We start from the raw sequence: 21,832 nt of genomic DNA on the forward strand, positions 1-21,832 counted from the left end.
CGGGCCGCGCAGGCGGGGAAGCAGGGCCCCGCCGCCCGGCCCCGCGGCCCCGACCCGCCGCAACTTTCCTTGTGTTCGGCCCTTTTGTTGTTGTAGTTTTGGGCCCCACGGGTAGAGGGAGAGGTGGCGCCCCGCGCCCATGCGCAGGCCTGGCAGCCGCCGGCCCGGGCCGGGCGCCCCCTTCCCCACAGACACCTCCACCTGGCACGCCTCCCGGGGCCCGGGGCCGGGCCGCCGCCTCGGGGAAGGATGGAGGCGGCGTTCGGAGCCGACTCGCCGGGGGGCGCAGGAACCGCCCGGGATCCTCGAGACGCCTCGAAGCTTTCTCCGCCCCCGGGGCACCCCTTGCAGCCCCGGAGTCCCGACCTGCTGCCCCCGACTCCGGAGCGAAAGCAGCCTTCTCAAGTCAGGCGGACAAGACCCAGGCACAACCCCTTTTGCCATGTTCAAATCCTGTTGGTTCCCCTCCCCACTCTTCATCCCTAACCCACCCCCTATGCTTATCAACAATTCAACGCCACTATTTCCTTTGCTTAGTTTGGATAGTGTAAATTCTTGGGGCCCCCAAACCCCTTCATCAAGAAAGTACCCCAGACTGGGCTACTGAAGTCTTTGTTGTTCAGCCGAGTCCGACTCCCCAGGACCCCATTTCGGATTTTCTTGGCAAAGATACTGGAGTGGTTTGCTTTTCCTTCTCCAGTGTGTCCCATTTTGCAAATGAACTGAGGTGTAGAGGTTACGTGACTTTTCTAGGGTCCACAGCTAGTAAGTGTCTTAACTTTGCATTTAAGTTCAGATCTTGTCTGTCTGTAAGCCTTGCTCTTTCCTTTTTTACCTGCCAAAACTGTGGGTCCTTGGCAGAATTCTAAAGCTTTACCCACCTTGCACACCACAACTCTAGGCTGTCTCAAAATGATACCAGGGTTCCCCCTTTCAGTCGAGCATTCCTCCCTGGAAAGAAAACCTGGACTGGACTCCTTAAATCGGTTAATTTTTTTTTCCTGAGCTTTCTAATAACCAGTCCCCTCACACCACCCTTTCTCCGGATCTTTGCAAGTTTTGTCTTCTGGGCTTTCCTCTTTGCTCAGGTGAAAGGAATGCCCTAGGGGAAGTAAGAGAAAGTAAGAAGCTGAATGGATTATTTATCTGGAACTGGGAACTGTTGGAACGGTTGTGTGTGTGTGTGTGTATGTGTGTGTGTGTGTGTGTGTTTGTTTCACTGAAGAGGGGGAGGGGCTTAAAAATAAAAAAGACAAATTTATTGAGGATGGAGTTGAAACTTCTTAGTCATTCCCCTATCCTTAACACAAAACAGGATCTAGAAACCCTTGTAGTTCCTCCCTTTCTGCTTTTTGTTGGTAGGACCTACTCAAAGTATTGTTTAATGTTTTTCATGAATCAGCCCCTGGATGTGGTTAGTGTTTTTTTCTCCCCTCTCCAAACCAAATTCTTCTGGGGAGGAATCAGCCCATATAATGAATTTCTAAGACTAGGATCTCTGTAGATCATGGTGGGTTTGTTTCTAAGAGACGAAGGATTCCAGAGGGCTTTTGTGGCCATATAGCCATGATTTCTTGTCTGTGCTACCACTAGCCCCTGGGGTGAGCTTCTGAAAGAAGTAGACTCCTCTTGTTCTGGGTTTAGTAATCCAGAGCTCTCACTTTTACAGGCATGCTTGAGTTTGCAATGCAATTTTACAAAAATTACAGAATTTGATTTTTACAATAACATGCCCCGTTGTTATCCCCATTTTAGAGATAGGGGATCTGAGGGTCTGAGATACTAAGTGATTTGTCTTAAGTCTTGCCTGAGGCATGCTTCAAACCTTTACTTCTTGACTTCTAATCAAGCAACCTAGCCAATAAATCATGCTGTTTTTATAATACCATGCATAACTAGTGAGGATAACTGGCCCTAAGGGATTTGGGTCTTTTTTTTTGTCCCATTTTAAATATCACAACTTTGTCTTTTTAACCCTTCTTTCCCCCAGTATGTGGAAACCTATGTTCCTTGTCTCTAGACCACCCCACAAGGGAGAATATAGGAAAACTCCAGATTCCACCCAATATGTCTCTTATCTGTCCTGAGAATTCATTAGGCATTTTCCTCATTTATCTTATCAGAGGATCATGCAAAAATAGGTTTTAAACTGAGACTTAAGAGGTCATTTGTCAGTAATTCTCTCTTCCCCCCTCTCTCCCAATTTAACAATTAAGAAAACTAAGACCCACACATACAGTGAACATCAGAGGTAGATTTTGAATCCAGGTTTTCTGACATCAGTCATTTCAAATTCAGCAGTGTGACCCTCATTGTGATACTCTAGAATGGGCTTGGAGGTGCAGTGTATTATCCCTGAACTCAAAAATTGTGAAAAACCTGGCAGAGTACATTTCCAGGCCCCCCATCCAACCTGAAACAAGCAGATCCAGGATCTCCTTTACCTTCTTAGCTCATTAGGTTGTGCCACTTGCATAGTGATATTGCTTATCTCAGAACAGTAACAATGTGGGTTGGGAAGTAATTTTTCATAGAGGGGAAGGGAAAGATTTACTCTCAAGTTAACATTACTGTCTTATATTTATACAGCATTTTCACATTCATTATCTCATTTCATTATCACAACAACCCTTTGAGATAGTAAAAGGAGATATTCTCATTTTATTTAGAAGGAAGCTTGGGACCAGAAGAGATTAAAGGACTGGACCATTAACAAGGGGCTAATAAATGCCAAGGCAAACTAGGTGTGACACTCAAATCTAGTGTTCCTCACATTATTCCTAGTCTCAAGAGGAATGGTAAATTTAGTAATGAAAGCACATGGTAGCAAGGCTATGAGGTTGGAATTATTCACTGAATTGAAGATGTTTAGGAACATTAGCAGAGTTTATGAGAATGGGGAGTCTTTAAGGACTGTCCAAGTCGAGTTTCTTACCTGTCCCCCCCCCCCCCAAGCCTTCTGCCTGGGAGTTGCTTGAGTTTAGAGTTAATGCCCAGTTTAGGCAGAACTATCTTCAGAGGACCACTTAGCATAAAAAGAGATGAGAGCAGCCCCTCTGCATAGTAAGGCCCTAGGGATCCCTAGGGACTGGCTGAGCAGCTGGAAAACACAAAGGCAGGAAGAGGGGGGTGGGAGTGGGGAAAGGGTTAACCTTTGTTCTGAGGCTTACTTAGTGGTGAAGAGAATCCTCCTTCCCTTTTCCACCCTCTTTTGACCAGGTGTTGTATGTATGTCCCTGGTAGGAACCATCCCATAAACCTGAACTGCTTCTCCCTTTTTTAGCCTGAGAAGGTCTGTCTTTTCTCACCTAAGCTAGAAACATAGAGGGTGGTACTCCCATTCCCTTCTTATAGGATCTTTATTCCCAAAACATAAAGGTATCACTGTAAGGAATTTGAGAGAGAGGAAGGAATCTAAGACAAGTAGAGCTACTTCCTACCTGGGAAGCAAGGATCCATTGAATATTATCTGTTATAGTATCTTCTTGTATCATCACAACTATAAGAAGGGGAAGAAAGACCTGTCTGTCCATTTCAAAGCCTTCCACATCCTAGGGAACAGTTTGTGACAAATATAAATATTAGAGCTCTTTTTTCTTTTTCTTCTTTTTTGGCAAGGGAATGGAGTTAAGTGACTTGCCCAAGGCCACATAGCTAGGTAATAAGTGTCTGAGGCCAAATTTGAACTCAGGTACTCCTGACTCCAGGGCCGGTGTTCTATCCACTGGGCCATCTAGCTGCCCCCCCTCCTGTTTCTTTTGAAAGAGATCTTGACCGACCATTTAACCACCACCACAACATCCCATCCCCCTCCCCCAACTAGAGGTGACAGTCGAGGGTGCAGTGCTCTTTGAGGGAATTGGGACAAGATAGGATATATAAAGGTGTGCACATGGTTATCTCCTCTCCTCATATTGCCACACAGATTTTGATGATAGAAGCCAGGGAAGATAGGAGGCAGGTAAGAGAGCTTAGTGGTTAAATCATTTCTCCTGTTGTTACAGCCATCTCAGAAGGGCACAAATCAGAAATCACCATGCCCCCCAACAAAGAGGCTAACAGCTTTGCCAGCCCCCCCACAGGGCTCATCTGCCTCCCTCCTATCTCAGAGGAGCTGCAGCTCGTGTGGACCCAGGCTGCCCAGACCAGTGAGCTAGATGGCAACGAGCACTTGTTACGGACTTTCAGTTACTTTCCCTACCCCAGCCTAGCAGACATTGCTCTGCTTTGCCTTCGCTATGGACTGCAAATGGAGAAAGTTAAGACTTGGTTTATGGCCCAGCGACTTCGCTGCGGCATCAGCTGGTCATCAGAAGAAATTGAAGAGACTCGAGCCCGGGTTGTCTACAACCAGGACCAACTCCACTTCAAATCCCTTCTTTCTCTTACACATCATGCAGGGCGACCCCCAGAGGATATTCCACCCACTCCAGTGCCACCCCCAGACTCAGCTGGCACCCACATTGGCCCTCTAACACTTAGTGAGCCCCCTCAGTTGAAACGATTAAAGATGGAGCCTGAAGAATCCTCACTACCCTTGAGCCACCACAAGACCAAGGAATCCTTGGTTGTACCTGGCAGTGGGGCCTTCCCCCATCAACCTGGTTTCTGGCAGGAACTGCAGAGTGGTCTCTCCAAGGAGCTGGTAAGCAGAGGTCCTGACCATCAACCCCATGGCCTGGGAACTACTGCCTGGGACCACCCTACTGGCTTCCATCTCTCACACACTCGGGACAGGCCTTCACCTATTGCATTACTTGCCAATAGTTGCAAGCAAGAGCCTGCATCCATCCTGCCTTCTCCTTCCTCTACCTCTTCTTCCTCTTTCCGTGTAATGGCTAATGGAGCCACTGCCTCCTCCAAACCACTTCAATCAGTGGGATGTGTTCCTCAGCCACCTTCCCCCAATGAACAGGCGCTACCTCCACATTTGGAGCCAGCTTGGCCCCAGGGTCTAAGACATAGCCCAGGACTAGGCAGAGCTACTTCAACTGAGCACTACTTCCCAGATATGCAGCGCCAACGGAAGACTAAACGCAAGACCAAAGAGCAGCTGGCCATTCTAAAGTCCTTCTTTTTACAGTGTCAGTGGGCTCGGCGTGAGGATTACTGTAAACTGGAACAAATCACTGGCCTACCTAGGCCAGAGATTATCCAGTGGTTTGGTGACACCCGCTATGCCCTCAAGCATGGACAACTGAAGTGGTTTCGAGATAATGCAGTGCCTGGTCCCCCCAGTTACCAGGAACCTGCTACCTCCATTCCACAACCCTTGGCCAGGCCCTTGCAAGAATGGGCTGAGATGCCACCACCACCCCTCCCTCCCCCTCCCCCAGACACAAGTCCCCTGGAACGGTACTGGACTGTTCACCAGCAGTTACGAGAAGATGACCTCCCTCGACTGAGTCTAGAGTCAGGGTTGAGCACCCAGCAAGTGTTAGACTGGTTCCATTATCGATCACCTGAGCCAGCAGAGGTGGTAGTTTGTCTGGATGAAGAGGATGAAGAAGAAGAAGAGGAAGAAGAACTTCCAGGAGAGGATGGGGGTGAGGAGGAAGAGGAGGAAGAAGAGGAGGAAGTAATCATTCAGGATTGAGTGGGGAATTGGGGAGGGGGGGATGTTATTAGAAGATGAATCAACTTAGTGACTGTTGAAACAAACAAAAAAAATATCCACATTTTTCTTACCTTGTTGGCAAAGAACTGAGAGGCTATGTATTTGGTGAGGGGAAGGTAGGGACATAGACACAAAGTAAGGGTTTTGGGGTGGGGGGTAGGGGGCAGGAGGCCATAAATATGGGTCTTCTGTCCTTTATCAATCCTTTGTTGAAGAGAGGGGGGAATTTGACCCAAACTACCTTGCATTGCCACAGGAACTCTTCTGTTCTTCCTCTTCTCCCCACTCTTGTCTCCTTCTTTCCTCCTACCCCACTTCTGTCACCCTTTTTGTCCTAGCTTAGTGCAGTGACTTGAATTAGGTCTCAATTCTTAGAGGCCATAATTGCCATTTCTACTACATTTCCCTTAGAATAAGGGTCACAGCTTCCATCTGAGTGCATATCCAAGGCACAATGTGGGGTGGAACCTTGGCCTGTCTCTTAACACACATTTCTTCATTCTCTCTAACTCAAACTTCATGCCATTCTTACCTACTTATACACACTGTCCACCAGCAAAAAATGCCCTAATTCTAATCCTAAAATTTATTTTTTTAAAACAAACTTTGACATGTAAGGGCCATCCTAGCCCTTTCTAGTGAACACAAAGTACTGCAGTAATGTAGTGGCTGATCTAAATGGAATCTATGGATGGTAGAAAATAGAGCAGAAACTTATTACTAAGAGAGGCAAGTAGTGATGAGGTATCTACTGTTTAGGAACTCAACGGAAGATGGTTCCAGGTTTGATTTTACAAATCAAGCCCCTGTTATATCTCTATCTCCCTATCTAAAGTCCAGAGCTACATAAGACTCTGGCATTTCATTTATTTGGGGGATTTGTTTTGTCACTAGGAGAATTTTTTTCCACCTCAATTTACATTGGATGTCTTGAAATGCAGGGACTGTGGCCTCTGCCTAAATTAATCTTTGATTTGTTATGGAATGGTTTTCATCAGTTAAGGTTGGGTAAAAAGAAAGTATACACCATTGGGCTGTTTCCTTTGAAGAAAAAGTATAAGGGAGAGAATCCCAAATTGCTAGAAATGTAATAAAAAGGTAAAGAAAAAATTGTCTCTTTCTATCCTCCATTCTGTCATCCCATAAGCTAGACTTTTGCTTTGGACTCTTAAGGAGTAAGGTGAGATAGTATTTAACATTTATGTTTACTGTGTTTTTATTTTGCAAAAAAGTGTGTAGAAAAAGGAAACCAGCTTCCTAAAGGAAGCAATAAACCAGCATTCTTAGAAGAAATTGATCCAAATTCTCTCTCTGCCACTAAATGGTAATATTTAAGATTTTTTAATCTTTCCAATATAGACCCAGAAATGAAAGAACTTTGGCTCTTAAAGTTATTCTCTCTACCTGCTTTTAAGAGACTTTTTAGAAAAGTATACAGGGAATCTACAAGGAAGAGTGAGATTCTGGTTCTGTTACAGTCACTATATCAAATGTCTAAATGTTTTCTACCCCAAAACCTGTAAAATATTAAGCTTTATAGTTAGAAAGGTTCTTTGACACTATCTAAATTGAGCTGTATCTGAAACATGAATCTCTATGACATACCATACAAAGTATCATCCAGCTTCTATTTCAACATCTTGGTTGATAGGGAACACACTACCTCATGAAGCAGCCCATTCTGGTGGGTTTTTTCATTTTTTGGACAACTCTAAGGTATTTAGTTATATTAAGATGAAATAAAGTCTGCCATATAATACTTTAAGCAAAACAATTAGTGTATACTATCTCAATTGGAGACTCATAGCAGCTCTTTGAAGCAAGTAGGTAACTATATTATATCCAATAAAGATGAAGAGATAGTCTTGGAGAAGTTGAATCTAGAACTCCCCAGACTCCCAAGTATATCAGGCTTTCCACCACACTATGATGCTTCCATGGAATTTCCTCCTTGCTTTTAATGCTGCCCTCTGGAGCCCCAGATTAAATCTGTTGTATCATATCCTCAAGACTATAAACAACTTAATTTTCCAGGCCATACAACCAGATTAGAGGAATCTGGGTTTGATTGTTTCATGTATAAATCAGTTATGTGGCATCTCTCATGTATCCATAAAGTTACAATGACGCTATCTAGTTGGCACTTAGCAGTAATGAGTTACTAAAGGTCATCCAGTAGCTACTTTTCCCCCCAAACCTTAAAAATCACTAAGGAATGTTGATAGTATACTCCAAGTAGGATAGGAAGATATAGTTCTTGAAATTCTGGCATGGTGCTAGTGGCTACCCTGTTACAGTGTATTGCTTCCCAATGAACTTTGTGGGAGCCCTTTGTATGAACATAGGTAGGTACACTTATAGTAATAGTGTGGATATTTAGTAGTTGGGGATTCGGTTCTGCCTTGTACTTTTCCAGGATTGTCATTCCTACAAAACCATCTATTACTCCCAGGATAATATACAAATCTCTATAAACCACCCAAAACTTTTATACAGTAGGAGTTATTTGATGTTTAATAAGGATGGAATAGTGGTGAAGTACCCTTTAGGTAGTCCTCTACATCCTTGGCACTCTTAACCTTGCTTAGGGAGATGGAGAACCATGGGGATTCTATGCTTTAAATGGCATAGTTGGTATAGGGGATACTGATGACAGAAAAAATCTTCCTAATTATTATTTTTATGAATCAATAAATTGGGAACATAAGTGCCTCACACTTAATATTTTTACAGGGGGGGAAAAACAGAAGAAGAGAAAAGTAATTAATTTAGTAACTAGGCATAGAGGAGGCCACAAGTATATGGATTAAAAAATGTAATCACTGGACAAGGTAGGTAGAGGAATTGATTCAAATTTTGAATGCTTGCTTCTGGCTAGAGATGATGCTACCCTGAACTAAGAAACAGTTTTGATGTGTAGTTGCTGAATGTATTCACCACTTTTGCACTGGCATCTGTTTCTACTTCCTGCATTTAAATTTCTTGAGATGATATTTAATATGACCTGAGGAAGGAAAAATAGCCATCTTTCCAAAGCAACAATAGATAGAAGTGTCTTAGATGTTCCTTATTTCCCAGATACCCCAGAAGTGAAGGAATCTTTGAGTACATTAACAGTATACCTTGAAAACAAGTATTAAGGGATCTTTTGTAATATCCTGGTAACATCCTGAGAATTAGCTACAACCACAGCTAATTCTCAGGATCTCACTGGCAACATATACAGGACAGTATGAGGAGATAGGGAAAGGTTGATCCAGGAGCAGGGAACGATCAGTGCTTTATTCTCCCTGACTAATCACATCTGCCTTTGTTGTTGGGCAACCTGCAATAGAAGAGAGGAATGCAAAGCTGTTGTGCCCAGCCATAAGGAAGGCCACAAAGCTCCCATGATGCAAGCCACAAGGCATAATTTTCAGGGGAAGTGTGATTCTTTTCCAACCTCCACCTAAACTACTGTTTATTCTATAGGTCACAGGGAGTGAACAGTCTTTAATGACCCTATCCCTCTGGTGTGTATTATTTTCTGCAAACTTTTCAGGGACACTAGAAAGCTTCCTTCCTCTAGTGACACATCTTTGGCAGCCATGTTCTTGCTAAGGAGAAGTATATATAGAGTAAGATGCAAGTCACCTACCTAGACTGATGTAATTGAGGTGTCTGGGGGGTGACCGGGAGCTGAGAAAAGAAAGAGCTGTTAGAAATATTCTCAAACTCTAAACCATTGGAAATGAACCCAATACTTGTGTTTAGTTATTCATCTGGTTAATATCTTTTCCTTAGAAGCTCCTTCCTACTCTTTCTTGGCCATGTGCTATTTCAGTGGATCAGATCAAAGGTCTATCCTTTTGTACTAAAAGCATCATTGTAGGGACAGATAGGTGGTGCAGTGGATACAGTACTAGCCCTGGAGTCAGGAGGACCTGAGTTTAAATTTGACCTCAGACACTTAAATTGCCTGCTATATATTACCTTGGGCAAGTCACTTAACCCTATTGCCTTAAATAAAATAAATAAATGAAATAAAAGCATCATTGTAACTACCTTCCCTAGGGGATAAAAGTATCCTCCAAGAATATTTATCCTTTGGAACCGTTGTGACAGGACTCAACAGAAAACAGTTATCAGCAACTAAAATAACAAAACCTATTCACTTCAGAATTTTCCCTTTAGTGATCTGATAACCCAGATCTTTGCCCACAATTTATACTCTCTCATTCTAGTTAAGAGCCAGAGTTGGGCACTTTCCACCATTCAGAGATCTAAAGAGCAGTGCATTATTTGTGCTAAAATTAGTGAATTAGATAGAACTCACCTGTCGGACTGGTAGCTGGAGAGCCACAGGAGTCTCTGGTGCTGATCTACCATCACTCTGACCTGAGGGAGCAGAAAAGACCCTTCAGGAATTCCTAAATGCTGTGGGCTCCAATGGCAAGACAGCTCTGAGCTTATGGAAGCCAGAGGCAGGCATAAGGGGTTGGTCTATTCTTTAAAGCCATTAGCAAAAAATTAAAGGGGAGGTGATGAGATCCATATTTCTTGCATAAGATATGATCTGAGATTTAAATTCAACTAAGTAGAAAGTGTTTACAAAGAGAAGGATGGTTGAGAAAGATATAAGATGGCTATTGCCAAAGAGGGGTACACAACTACTTTTTGATTTTAGAATTTATCATCGGGGCAGCTAGGTGGCATAGTGGATAAAGCACCAGCCCTGGAGTCAGGAGTACCTGGGTTCAAATCTGGTCTCAGACACTTAATAATTACCTAGCTGTGTGGCTTTGGGCAAGCCACTTAACCCCGTTTGCCTTACAAAAAAAAAACTAAAAAAAAAAAAAAGAATTTATCGTCAGTGAAAACAAAGCTCCTTCCTAGCTTGCTGACAACAACCACCAACTATAGTTGCTTCTACTCTGGTAACTGAATATTTAACCCAAGATGAATTAGGAAATTAGGGTAAATACTACCAATGTAAAAAGCAAAAAAAAATTGATTTTTTTTAATCCAATATGGACCAGTATGTGAAAATCTGTCATAAAGTTGCACATCTATCAGTTAAAACATAGGGTAAAAAGAAGGTAATCTGTCTCAGTGGTATCAGACATCCATTCTCTTTTCCTTGACCTTAATACAAAATATTTCAGGACTTCTTGCCTCCCACAATCACTTTCACTAGTGAGCAGACACAAATTGGTAGTCAGTAGTAGAACAACTCTTATATTGGCTGCTTGGGGTTTAGTTTGGATTCATATTTTATTAACCATTATGATCCATAAAAATACTTTTTTTTCCTTCTTGGCTCCTAAGATTATTTAAAATAAATTATTTTCAAAAAGATTGTTTTCAAGTAAATTTTTTCCGTCAGGATGCCAACAAGCATGTTTTTAGCTAGGGAAGGTGCTGGAAAAAATGTAGCTCTTTGGGAATGTAATTCACTTACTTGAGCCGCTGGGTGTGAGAGCTGTATTCCCAGTAACACCATCTAGATAAGACCTGACTGAAGAAATCCTTGGTCCTGAGGAAGCAGAGATAGCCCTAATAGAGATTGGATGAGAAAGGAGCTATTAGAAGGGAGGATGAAACAGTAAATTTTATGTACGGGGCAATACATATATTTCAATTTGCAGAGTCAAAATTTCACATGTCAAGAAAAAATACCCTGTGCTTCCAATTAATGGTACTTAAAATCTGAGAGTTTAGGAAATGGATTCTAAATAGTTATGACTATGTAGGTCAGCTTTTGTGGGGGAGTGGGGGTAGAGGGTAGCCAGCAGATACAATTCAGTTGTGAAAATTTTGAGAGCAATCTTTGCTCCTAAATGTGGAAAGAGGAGTATCCAAAAGATCATAAACTTAGAGTTAGAAGGGAATTTAAAGGTCATCTTGTCCAATCTCATTTTATAGTGGAGGAAACTAAGACTCAAGAGATGTTAAATGACCTGCCCAGGCCCACTTGTTGATTGAGCCAGGTTTAAGATGAATAACCCCTGCCTCTAAATCCAGGACTTTGTCTACTGCATGATAGATTAATGGCTAGCAGGGTATAATGTGTAATTAAGGCAGCTTTCAGGGTTCCAGAGTAAAGGGGATATATTGCAACTCACCAATAAGATAAGCTATTAGTAGGAGCTGGTGAAGGAGTGTCTGAAAAGCATAAAAAAAAAGTAATTAAAGCAATCAATGAATTGAAAAGATTCAGATATACTGGTGATGGGAGAGATAGAATTGATGGCTGCCACTGAAAGAAAAGTGAGTTAAGAGCACAAGACAATATTTTACCTCCCTCCCTTGTGATCTCTCCATATATGGGAGTCAAAGCATCTATGCTGTATATTAAGGTATATTATACTATCTTGGTGTGACCCCTGGCAAATTGTGTTCCATGAAAATGCTGCAGAAGAAACAGAACACACTAAATAATTATAATTATTTAATATAATATCACAATAAATAAGTTTCTATGTCCTAAATATGGTCATTCTTCAAATAACTGACCTCACAAAACTGTAAAGAAAGCAGAAGTTATCTAGGTCAATCTATATGAAAATCATAATCTAATTCAATCTACTAAGCATTTATTTTACTTTTTTTTTAATGGGGCAATGGGGTTAAGTGGCTTCCCCAAGGTCACACAACTAGAAATAAGTATCCTCCTGACTCCAGAGCCAGTGCTCTATATCCACTGTACCACTTAGCTGCTCCTCCAACAAGCATTTATTAAACCACAATGTGTAAAGCACTGTGCTAGATGTTAAGGATTCAGAGATAAAATTAAAGAGTGTCCCTGGGAAGACAATGTTAAGATGGGTGGAGTAAAGTTAGGAACCTGTTTGAGCTCTCCCCCAAACCCCTCCAAATATCTTTAAATAATGATACCAAACAAACTCTAGAGAGGCAAAACCCACAAAAAGATGGAGTGAAACAAGTTTCCAGACCAAGACAATTTAGTCTTACAAGGTCAGCAAGAAAGCTCTGTTGTCCCCAGGTGAAAGAGGAGTATAATCCAGTTGCAGGCTAAACCAGCAAAGACCAGGTCCAGCAAACTAAGAGCAGGCCTTGGGAGCCACTGAATCTGCAGCTGCAGCAGTTGCTTTCAGAGTCAACAGAGGGTAAAAGGGTTGAACTGGTCACAAGTTCTCTCTCTGTCAGAGAGGTAGAATTTTGTTGCTTTGCCCATTTTCAGATCTGGGTGGCAATCCTAGGGTGAAGAGGCAGTCACAGGGTGGGAGCAAGGTCACCAGAGCAAGGAACAAGGAACCTCTTCATAGTTCTAGGGCAGCAAAGAGTGCTTGTAGCAAACACATCTCTCCTTAAATCATATCATCTTGGAAGATCTGAAAACTTACAGATTTCTACAAGTATCTCTGAAAACAGCTGCACAGAACCCTGAAGCTGGGATGGTATGCCCTTCGCTATTTTAACAAAAAGGTAAAATCAAGTAATAGACTGGAAAATGAGAAAACAATAGAAAAAATCTGACCATAGGAAGTTACAATGGTGTCAAGGAAGAGCAAAAGGCAGGTTCAGAAGAAGGTAAAAAAAAATCAAAACTCTACATCCAAAGGCTTCAAGAAAATTAAGAATTGGTCTCAGGCCATGGAAAAGCTCAAAATGGATTTTGAAAATCAAGACAGGAAGAGAAAAATTGAGAAAATAAATGTGAGTGATGCAAGAAAATCATGAAAGGGGGCAGAGCCAAGATGGCGACAAGAGAGGATCTTCTCTTAGGTGCTCTTAAAACTTCTAAACTAAGGACTCTAAATTTTTGAGAGACAGAACCCACAGAGAGACCCAGTGAGGCAGTTCTACTCAAGGTAACCTGGAAAAGAGCAGAAAAGCTTTGCTCCCCAGGGTTGGAGGGGCGACCTGTCAGAGGGGAGGCCCGCCAGAGCGAAAGAACTTCAGCCTCCCGGAGGCAGTCCCAGGGTGCTGGGAGCCGTGGCTCACAGCAACCAGAGAGTTTCCTGATCTACACCCTGGGGAGCACTGGGCACAAATTGGGGGAACAGAGGGGGCACCTCTGCCAGAGCGAGCATGTGAAGCCCAGCCCTAAGAGCACACAGCAAGCAGTGGCCTTGCAGCCCAGATCCAGGAAACAGAAGCAGGCGGAGCCAGTAAGCAGGAGCCCCCAGGGCATGAGCCCATTGAACCTAGGGAGGGAAGTGAAGAGAGACTGCAGAGCTCTGGGGTTCTGACCACATTCAAAGTCTAAGCCCCCCAATAGAACAGCAGGCCCCCCCCACCTCAGCCCTGTGGCAGAGGGGGGGCACATATAGTCATTCACAGACCAGGAGGGAGGACAGAGCCTCACACACTGATACCCTTGTGGGAGTGTCCCAAAAGCTCAGGAAGCACCCCCAAAACAAGCTAAGGCTGGGAAAATGAGCAAGCAGAAAAACAAGAGGAACACCATTGAGAAATATTTTGCCAGTGAGCCCAAGAAGGATCAAAACACTCAGTCTGAAGATGAGGAAGCACAAGCTCCTGCATCTAAAGACTCCAAGAAAAACAGAAATTGTGAAAATTATTTTTCCACAAGAATTGGTAGACAGTTTCAGAGGATATTGGTAAGGCCTCTATATACTGATGCAAAGTGAATAGAACTAGTAGAGTAATGTATACACTAATAATATAGGGGAAAATTACTTGAAAGATTTTAGCTCTTTAATCAGTATAGCTCAGCAGTAGAAAAGATTGAAGATAAAACACACCCTGACAGAGAGGAGATGAACTTAAAATGCTGAAAGAGATACATATACATGGTTAATAAAGAAATTTGTTTTGCTGAACTCTATAACTATGTATTAAAGGATTTTTTCAGGTGTTTTCCTTTATTTAATTTGCTAAAGGGAGAAGGGAAGCTAGTTGAAGGCAGAGATTAATTTTTAAAAATACTTGAAGATAAAAAACATGAAAAATAAGAATATTTTTTAAAGACTTCAAATAATTGGGAGACCTCTACTTCTGAAGCAGTTTGTGCTGCTTTTGGATAGCAGCACAAATTATTTGGAAATCTTCCTTATAAAGTACCAGGAAGCAAAAAAAGGTCAGTCAGACTCTTAAGAACTAAATATGGGGGCAGCTAGGTGGCACAGCAGATAGAGCACCAGCCTTGGAGTCAGGAGTACCTGGGTTCAAATCTGACCTCAGATACTTAATAATTACCTAGCCATGTGGCCTTGGGCAAGCCACTTAACCCCATTACCTTGCAAAATCTAATAAAAAAAAACACCTAAATATGATATTCCAGATGACAAAGATTTATATCCAAGAATAACTTATCTAGAAAAATTGAGTATAAGACTACAGAGGGGGGAAAAATGGATTTTAAGTGAAATAAAGGACTTCCAAGAACTTCTAATGAAAAGACCAGAATTTCATAGGAATTTTGAAGTTCAAACACAAGGGTTATGAAAAAACAAGGGTAAACAAGAATGAACAACCATAAAAAAACAAAACAAGAATAAACAGCTTACATTTAAATTTGAGGAAATGATAACATGTCCCCTTTGGACATATATCATCCTCAGGGGTCACAGAGGGAGACTAACATTGAGGGGGCTAGGAGTGATTTTGTTTGCTTTGATGATCTTAAAAGAAGAATGAAAAGAAAAAGGCAAAAAAGGAATATGCTAGGGGAAAGGGAGGGAAAGGAAGGCTAAAGGAAATTATCTCATATAATCAAAGGTAATGAGAGATTTCTATACAAACAACAACCTCTCTGTCATCTGAACTTGTCAAAGGAGGAAAGAATATACACACTCATAGTCAGGTACAGAAATAAATTTCAATCCAAAGGGAAATAGCAAAGAAAAGGGAGAAGGGGGAATTAAAGGGAGAGTAAATTAAGGGATTAGTTCTATGCAAAGTAAATTCTAAAGATATACAAACAAATTTATTGTTCTCTTTAGGTATTTTGTTTTTAGGTATTTTGCAAGGCAAATGGAATTAAGCGGCTTGCCCAAGGCCACACGGCTAGGTAATTATTAAATGTCTGAGACTGGATTTGAACCCAGGTACTCCTGACTCCAGGGCTGGTGCTTTATCCACTATGCCACCTAGCCGCCCCCTTTATTGTTCTTTTTGAAGTAAATTATTTAGTAAATTGTGTTGGAATACTATCATATAATAAGAAATGATGAAGGGACTTGTTACAGAATAATCTGGAAAAGTTTTATGAATTCATGCTGAGTAAAGTGAACATATCCAAGAGAACCATTTTATAGAATAAAAATGGCATGTTTTTGAAAGAATTAGGAACTCTGAATGTAGATCAAAGCATACTATTTTCACTTTTTTAAATTTTTCGTTCTCTTTCTTGTGATTTTTCCCTTTTGTTCTGATTCTTTTTTTCAGAGCAAGACTAACATGCAAATATGTGTAACATGATTGTGTAGGTATAACCCATATCAGATTATATGCTATTTTAAGGAGGGGGGAGGAAAAGGAAGGGAGAAAACTTTATAAAAATGAATCTTGAAAACTATCTTTACATATAATTAGAAAAATTAACTAATTAAAAATTAATTAGAAAATCATAATGGGCCAACCATGATCCCAGAAGACAAATGATGAAATAAGCTATCCACCTCCTGACAAATAGGTAAAGGACTCAGACTATAGAATAAGAGTTCTGCTTTTTTTTTAAGACATGGCCAAAGCAGAAATGTATTTTATTTGACCAGATATGTTTGTAACAGGGAGTTATTTTTCTTTCTTTCTCTAATTGGTCAGGGGCAGGGGGGGAAGAGAGGGAAGGAAGAGCAGGGAGTAGTGTCAGGGTGAGAGGAAAAGAAAGCAGATTTTTGTTGATTATTGTGTGTGTGTTTGTGTTTGTATAAATACAATCTAAAAATTCCAACTTCTGTGGTTCTACTTCAATCCCATCAAAGTAGTCAAGAGGGCACCAAAAAATAATAACAATTATTAGAAGGGAGCTATGGGAAGAGAGGCATACTAATATACTGCTGGTGCTACTGCAAACTGGTCTAACCATTCTGGAAAACAATTTGGAACCATTTCCAAAAATACATTCTACTGGGCATATCTTTTTACCCAATAATATCAAAAGTAGGCTTATACTAAATAATAATAATAATAATAATAACATTTGTCCTTCATTTTCAAAGAAGACCATGATATCAAGGAGGCGATGCTATGACAAGCACATGAACTGGATTTGAGTGAAGGGATAGTGTGCTAAGTCACCATCCTCACTTTCTCCTCCAGAGCTATCTGGGTCCAGTGGCCAGATATGAATCAGGATGACTGGAGGTAGCTCTGAATATGAGGCAATCAGTGTTAAGTGGTTTACCCAGAGTCATACAGCTAGTAAATGTATGAGGGCTGGATTTGAACTTCTGTCCCCCTGACTTCAAGGTCAGTGCTCTTATATCCACTGCACCATCCGGAGGACCTGAGTTCAAATCTACCCTCAGACCCTTATACTTACACCAAAGAAAGAGGTAAAAGGCTCAAAGTTTCAAAAATATTCATAGAAGTACTTTTTGCAAAAAAATGGAAAAAATGAATGACTGAACAAATTATGGTATGTGAATATTGTGCTCTAATTAAAAAGGAAAGGGACAGAATCAGAGAAACCTAGGTTTTGTAGAAACAGAAAGTGAAATGATTCAGAGGACCAGAGAATAATTCACACAAAGACTACAACATTGCAAAACTAACTAAATAAATAAATGTGAATGACTTGAGACCTATGATAAGTCATGACCAATGATATCTCCAGAAGATTGATAATGAATTATGCTTCCCACCTCTTGAAATAATGAAATGTGTTTCAGACATAGCAATGTATTAATTTGCTTTGTGTAAATATATTTATTCGTAAAAAGGGAGGGGTTTAATCTTTCTTTTTTTAGAAAGGAAAGTCAAGATGAGGGAAGTAATGATAGTGATACTAAAAAATGAAAAAATAATAAAATAATGTCAGTGAATTGTTTAAAAAAATAAACAGATAAGTAGAAGGAAGTTTAGAAGGGGGTATAGAAAGATAGATCAATATTGCAACTAACATGTGAAATTCACATTTTTTAAAAACAACAACCCATTCTGGATGTTAGGGGTAGGGGGAGAGCCCAATTGTAAATATAAGAAATTCTTAGTTTTATATAAAAATAATTACTACTAGCAATAGCTATATTTCTTAGAAGGGGAGAGCAAAAGAATAAATGGGAAAGGGAAAGGAGTCTTTTTTTTTAATTTAGAAACTGACTCTTCGGGAAAGATCTGGGGCATTGTAAATTTGGCTATAGTGAAAGGCAAATCCCACTGATAGATATTCTTTGAGTACTAATGTCCTAGAAAATAGACTAACTATATGTTGATGGGAAGCAGACCTGATAACTCTCTTTCCTATGCTAAAGTAATGTTTCAGTCATGCTGAGCTGCCTGGTATTCAAGGAATTTTCAGGTTAATCATGGGATGGGTAACCTATTAAGCCCCTCATTCTCTATCATTTGCTGCCATCTCCTGGTTACTACTTGAAGTGTGCCTGTCTAAGGTAAAATAAGGTGTTCAGCAATTCCACTATGGGTTTTCATCAATATTGCCCAACCACTTTCCTTTTTTTGTCTGAAAACAAAATATCTTTCCCCGGAAAGTGAGAATTTACTCCTAGAAAACTGAAGAAAGATGCTCTAAGGATATGCTTGAAAGGGTATACATAATTCTGCACAGTGCACTGGTCTGTGGTGCCTCCTTTACTCTCACCGGTATAAGATTCCCTGGGAGTATTTCTTCCCTGCAGGCCTCTGTTCCCCTGCTGGAAAAATCACAAACACCAGCTGAGCAAACATATTGTGTACCAGTTCTTGGGCTTTCATGTCTCCCACCTTTATTTGAATAAACTGATTCTCTGGCAGGGAAGGAAACTATCTCTAGACCCTAGACCCTTACTGTTATTGAGGAAATTGAAGGGGGTACTATTGATCGAGATCTTTAATTAAACACTCTCACCTCATTTATTCCCATTTATTATAGGATTTTAGAACTGGAAGGATATCTTGGAGACAATCTAGGCCAAAACTTTCATTTTACAGGTGAGTAAACCCAAAAAGAAGTCACTTACCCATGGTTACATGTACTCTTTGCCTACTATTTAATACACCCCAAACCACCCATTCAATCAGCCTTTTAACACCAGATCATCATTATCAAAGGAAAACAGAGTTGAGGAATATGATGCCAAGAAACCTAATCTTAAATGAGGCTGTGCTACTTAAAATATCCTCAATCTTCTGTTTTTTCCTTTAGTGATAGAACCTCTATTCTCAGGGAATGGAGATGAAGATTTCTCACCTGACCAAAGCTACCAAAGCCAGACACCCTGTATGGAATGGATTCCAAGGAAGAAGATCTACTGTAAAAGAGAATAAAGTAAGAAAGAGTAAACCTTTCTGTAACACACACACACACACACACACACACACACACACACCCTCTCTTACCTTAAAATTTAAATTTAAATTCACAGCATATTTTGGTGATCCTTTTCCCTTCCCTTCTCACCCCCCCCCCCAGTTAATAATATTAATCTGAGTCTAGTTGCCCTTCAGCTCACCTGACCATCTGGTTGCTCTGCTGGGAACTGGGTCGTGGAGTGACTGAAAGAAAAGCAACTATGAAGAAGTTGCAAGCCTGAATGTTCCTTGCCCTGTGCTTTCTTGTCTGGCTTGTACACTTTATCATGTATGACATAGTCCTAGTTGAATACCCAACTGAGGTATATCTACCAATGCTCTTTTTCTTTCTCACTTACATATAAAATGTGTGAATCCTAATCATGGGTTTTCAGATGACTGCCTTCCTCTTGGAGAAATGTAACCACTTAGAATGCCGTTCAACTTCAAAATGGACTTGGAAAATATATTTATTCACCTCACCTTTCTGGTGAAGTAACTTTCTGCTATCTACCTGATTGTGACGGGGAAGTGATGCCTATTGGCCGGGGTGTGGTAGACCTGCAGAAAAGAAAAAAGAGAGAGAGAGAAAGAGAGAGAGAGAAAGAAAGAACAAGGACATGCTGTTTCTTCATACAAAAAGTAAGTGATACAGAGGACTTAGATACAGCAGAACAGATAAAGAGCAGCATCCTTTCTGGCTACAAATTGTTCAATAGTTAGAGATATTTTATTTAACTGTCTAAGGTGTTAAAAGACACAGGGCAAATTCCTTTTCTCCAGATGAAATCTCTTTTTTCTCCAACTACCTAGGTAAGCATAATAATTTCCCCAGTATTTATATGGAAGAAAATCTGAGTAAAGCACAGAGTTCTTAATTGTTTCATGCAAGGCTTCTTACTACTCCTCTCCCACATTTGTCTCCAAAGACCCCAAAGGCCTAATACAGAAATTCATCATCTACCTATTATTTGCTTTTCTTAATGTTTACATGAGTTGTTAGGAGGTAATAAAGAACATAAATTTCTTTTTTTAATTTTCTTTTTTATTTATTTTTCCAATTATATGTAGAGATATTTTTCAACATTCATTTTTGTAAAGTTTTCTCCCTGTCACCCTTCCTTTTTCCCACCCTAGGATAGCAAGTAATCTGATATGGGTTATACATGTACAATTATGAAGAACAAACATTTCAAAGGAAAGCAGATGTGTGTCTTTGTGGAACTGACCTGCTTCCTTGCCATCGGCTTGGTGACTCCTGAAAGGAAGAATGAGAGATGAGGAAGGTTTTATTTAGTCCTCAGTCAGTAGATTAGGATCTAACAGAAAGTCTCTTTAAATATATATGTCTATACCTGGATTTTCCCCCTATATTATTTTCTCTCTCCCTTCCTGAGAGGCATCTTTTAAACAAAGATTTTTTTTTAAAAAAGTCAGAGGAAGAAAAGAAAATTGTAAGAAATCAGTCAACATATTTTTAAAAAATAATATATGCAATGTTGCACACCTGAGTATAGTTCCTTCTTTTCCCTCCAATAACCTCTGCAAAGAAACAGAGTGAAGTACTACTTTTTCTTTATAATATTACAACATTCATTTTTGACTGTTTTGTGGTCATTCTATTTACATTGTTGCAATCATATATCATAGTCTTCCTGGTTTTCCTTCATTTCATGTCATTTCATTTAAATCTTTCTATTTTCCTCTGTATTTCTCACAGTCTTTGTCTCTTATAGCACAGTAATATTTCATTGTATTATTGTACTATTTATTCCAATCAGTGAGGATCTACTTTGCATCCAGTTCATTATTATCACACAAAGTTCTGCTATAAATATTTTGGTGTATATGAAGCTTTTTTCCTTTTTTTGTCAATAGCTTCCTTGGGATGTATAACTTGCAAAGGAATATCTGGGTCAAAGAACATTTTAGCCATTTTACTTGTATAACTCCAAATCTACCAGAAGATCTTAAAGCCTTTTCTGGTAAAAGCACCAAGCCAATGATAGTCCCTTCTCATTGGTTTGCCTTAACTCCCAAGAAAATTACCCTCCTTGGAATTTAACCTTCAGCATTTATTTCAATTTCCCCATTCTCCTCTAATTAGCACCCCCTTCTTTGTTCAGGGACTTGACTATCAGAATCCATTCCTACCTCTCTCTTCCCCCAGCACTCCCTCCCCTCAGAGAAATGAAAACTATTTCCACCCAATAATTGCTGAAAACTAACAGATTAAAAAAAATAGAGAAGGGTCCTTTAAGAGACAGCTGAGATAAAGGAAGATGGAAGAGGGACACACATTACTCAATGTTAAGAATTCTGAAGAAGAGGAAGATTAAATAGACTATGGTATTGTAGAAAAACACTAGTTTGGAAGTTAGGAGGTGTAGAACTAGATCTTAAACTAGCAAGTTAGATGAATTTGAGAAAGTCTTCACCAATCTGAGTTTCTTCATCTATAAAACAAAGAAGTTGGAAGGGATTCTCTTTTAAGGTCCCTTTCAATGCCAAAATTATTTTAGCCTAGGGAGAAATTCTAAAACAAAACTACAAGGATATACTCAAGAAGAAAAAACTCTAAGAAGAGGATGGGAGAGAAGCGTCCTATGCCCTCTTTTAGGTTGCTTAAGCCAAATCCTATAACTACATAAAGAATCCAACAGATAGACAGGAATAGCTGAGAGGAAAGTTGGTTGTCAAGTTGGTGGGTTTTACTCACCTTCAAGATGGCCAGGAACTTCTTCAACTCCCCATTTTCCTTCCTTAGGACTACTAGCTCCCTAAGATGGTAATATT

The 21,832-nt window shown here is 40.4% G+C and overlaps 3 protein-coding genes across 7 annotated transcripts in view; 2 read left to right on the forward strand and 1 right to left on the reverse strand.

The window, feature by feature from the left end:
* The window catches only part of HOMEZ (homeobox and leucine zipper encoding), a 24,526-nt gene extending 10,160 nt beyond the window's left edge, over positions 1-14,366 (forward strand). For 2 of the 3 annotated variants that reach the window (XM_074234858.1, XM_074234860.1), the window contains exon 2: positions 4,005-14,366. In XM_074234858.1, the coding sequence (XP_074090959.1) occupies positions 4,005-5,596 (1,592 nt within the window). In that variant the 3' untranslated portion in view covers positions 5,597-14,366. Of the gene's footprint in view, positions 1-746; positions 766-4,004 lie in introns of those variants that run through there. The other variant, XM_074234859.1, reaches the window with a different exon arrangement.
* SLC7A8 (solute carrier family 7 member 8) overlaps positions 1-21,832 on the forward strand; it is a 162,391-nt gene that overhangs the window by 3,035 nt on the left and 137,524 nt on the right. For 2 of the 3 annotated variants that reach the window (XM_074234854.1, XM_074234855.1), the window contains exons 2-3: positions 18,618-18,676; positions 18,891-19,013. The gene's annotated coding sequence lies outside the window, so the exon portion shown is untranslated. The remainder of the gene's footprint in view (positions 1-18,617; positions 18,677-18,890; positions 19,014-21,832) is intronic. The other variant, XM_074234857.1, reaches the window with a different exon arrangement.
* The window catches only part of RNF212B (ring finger protein 212B), a 59,548-nt gene continuing 45,834 nt past the window's right edge, over positions 8,119-21,832 (reverse strand). The window contains exons 6-16 of the mRNA XM_074234862.1: positions 21,756-21,816; positions 20,266-20,294; positions 19,551-19,597; positions 19,198-19,240; positions 18,936-18,996; positions 18,348-18,399; positions 11,722-11,761; positions 11,058-11,152; positions 9,933-9,994; positions 9,255-9,295; positions 8,119-8,942 (exon numbers count right to left, since the gene is read on the reverse strand). Coding sequence (XP_074090963.1) covers positions 8,912-8,942; positions 9,255-9,295; positions 9,933-9,994; positions 11,058-11,152; positions 11,722-11,761; positions 18,348-18,399; positions 18,936-18,996; positions 19,198-19,240; positions 19,551-19,597; positions 20,266-20,294; positions 21,756-21,816 — 562 coding nt within the window. The 3' untranslated portion in view covers positions 8,119-8,911. The remainder of the gene's footprint in view (positions 8,943-9,254; positions 9,296-9,932; positions 9,995-11,057; positions 11,153-11,721; positions 11,762-18,347; positions 18,400-18,935; positions 18,997-19,197; positions 19,241-19,550; positions 19,598-20,265; positions 20,295-21,755; positions 21,817-21,832) is intronic.

The sequence above is a fragment of the Macrotis lagotis genome, chromosome 4 (genome assembly GCF_037893015.1).
Source record: "Macrotis lagotis isolate mMagLag1 chromosome 4, bilby.v1.9.chrom.fasta, whole genome shotgun sequence".
Taxonomy (NCBI): Eukaryota; Metazoa; Chordata; class Mammalia; order Peramelemorphia; family Peramelidae; genus Macrotis; species Macrotis lagotis.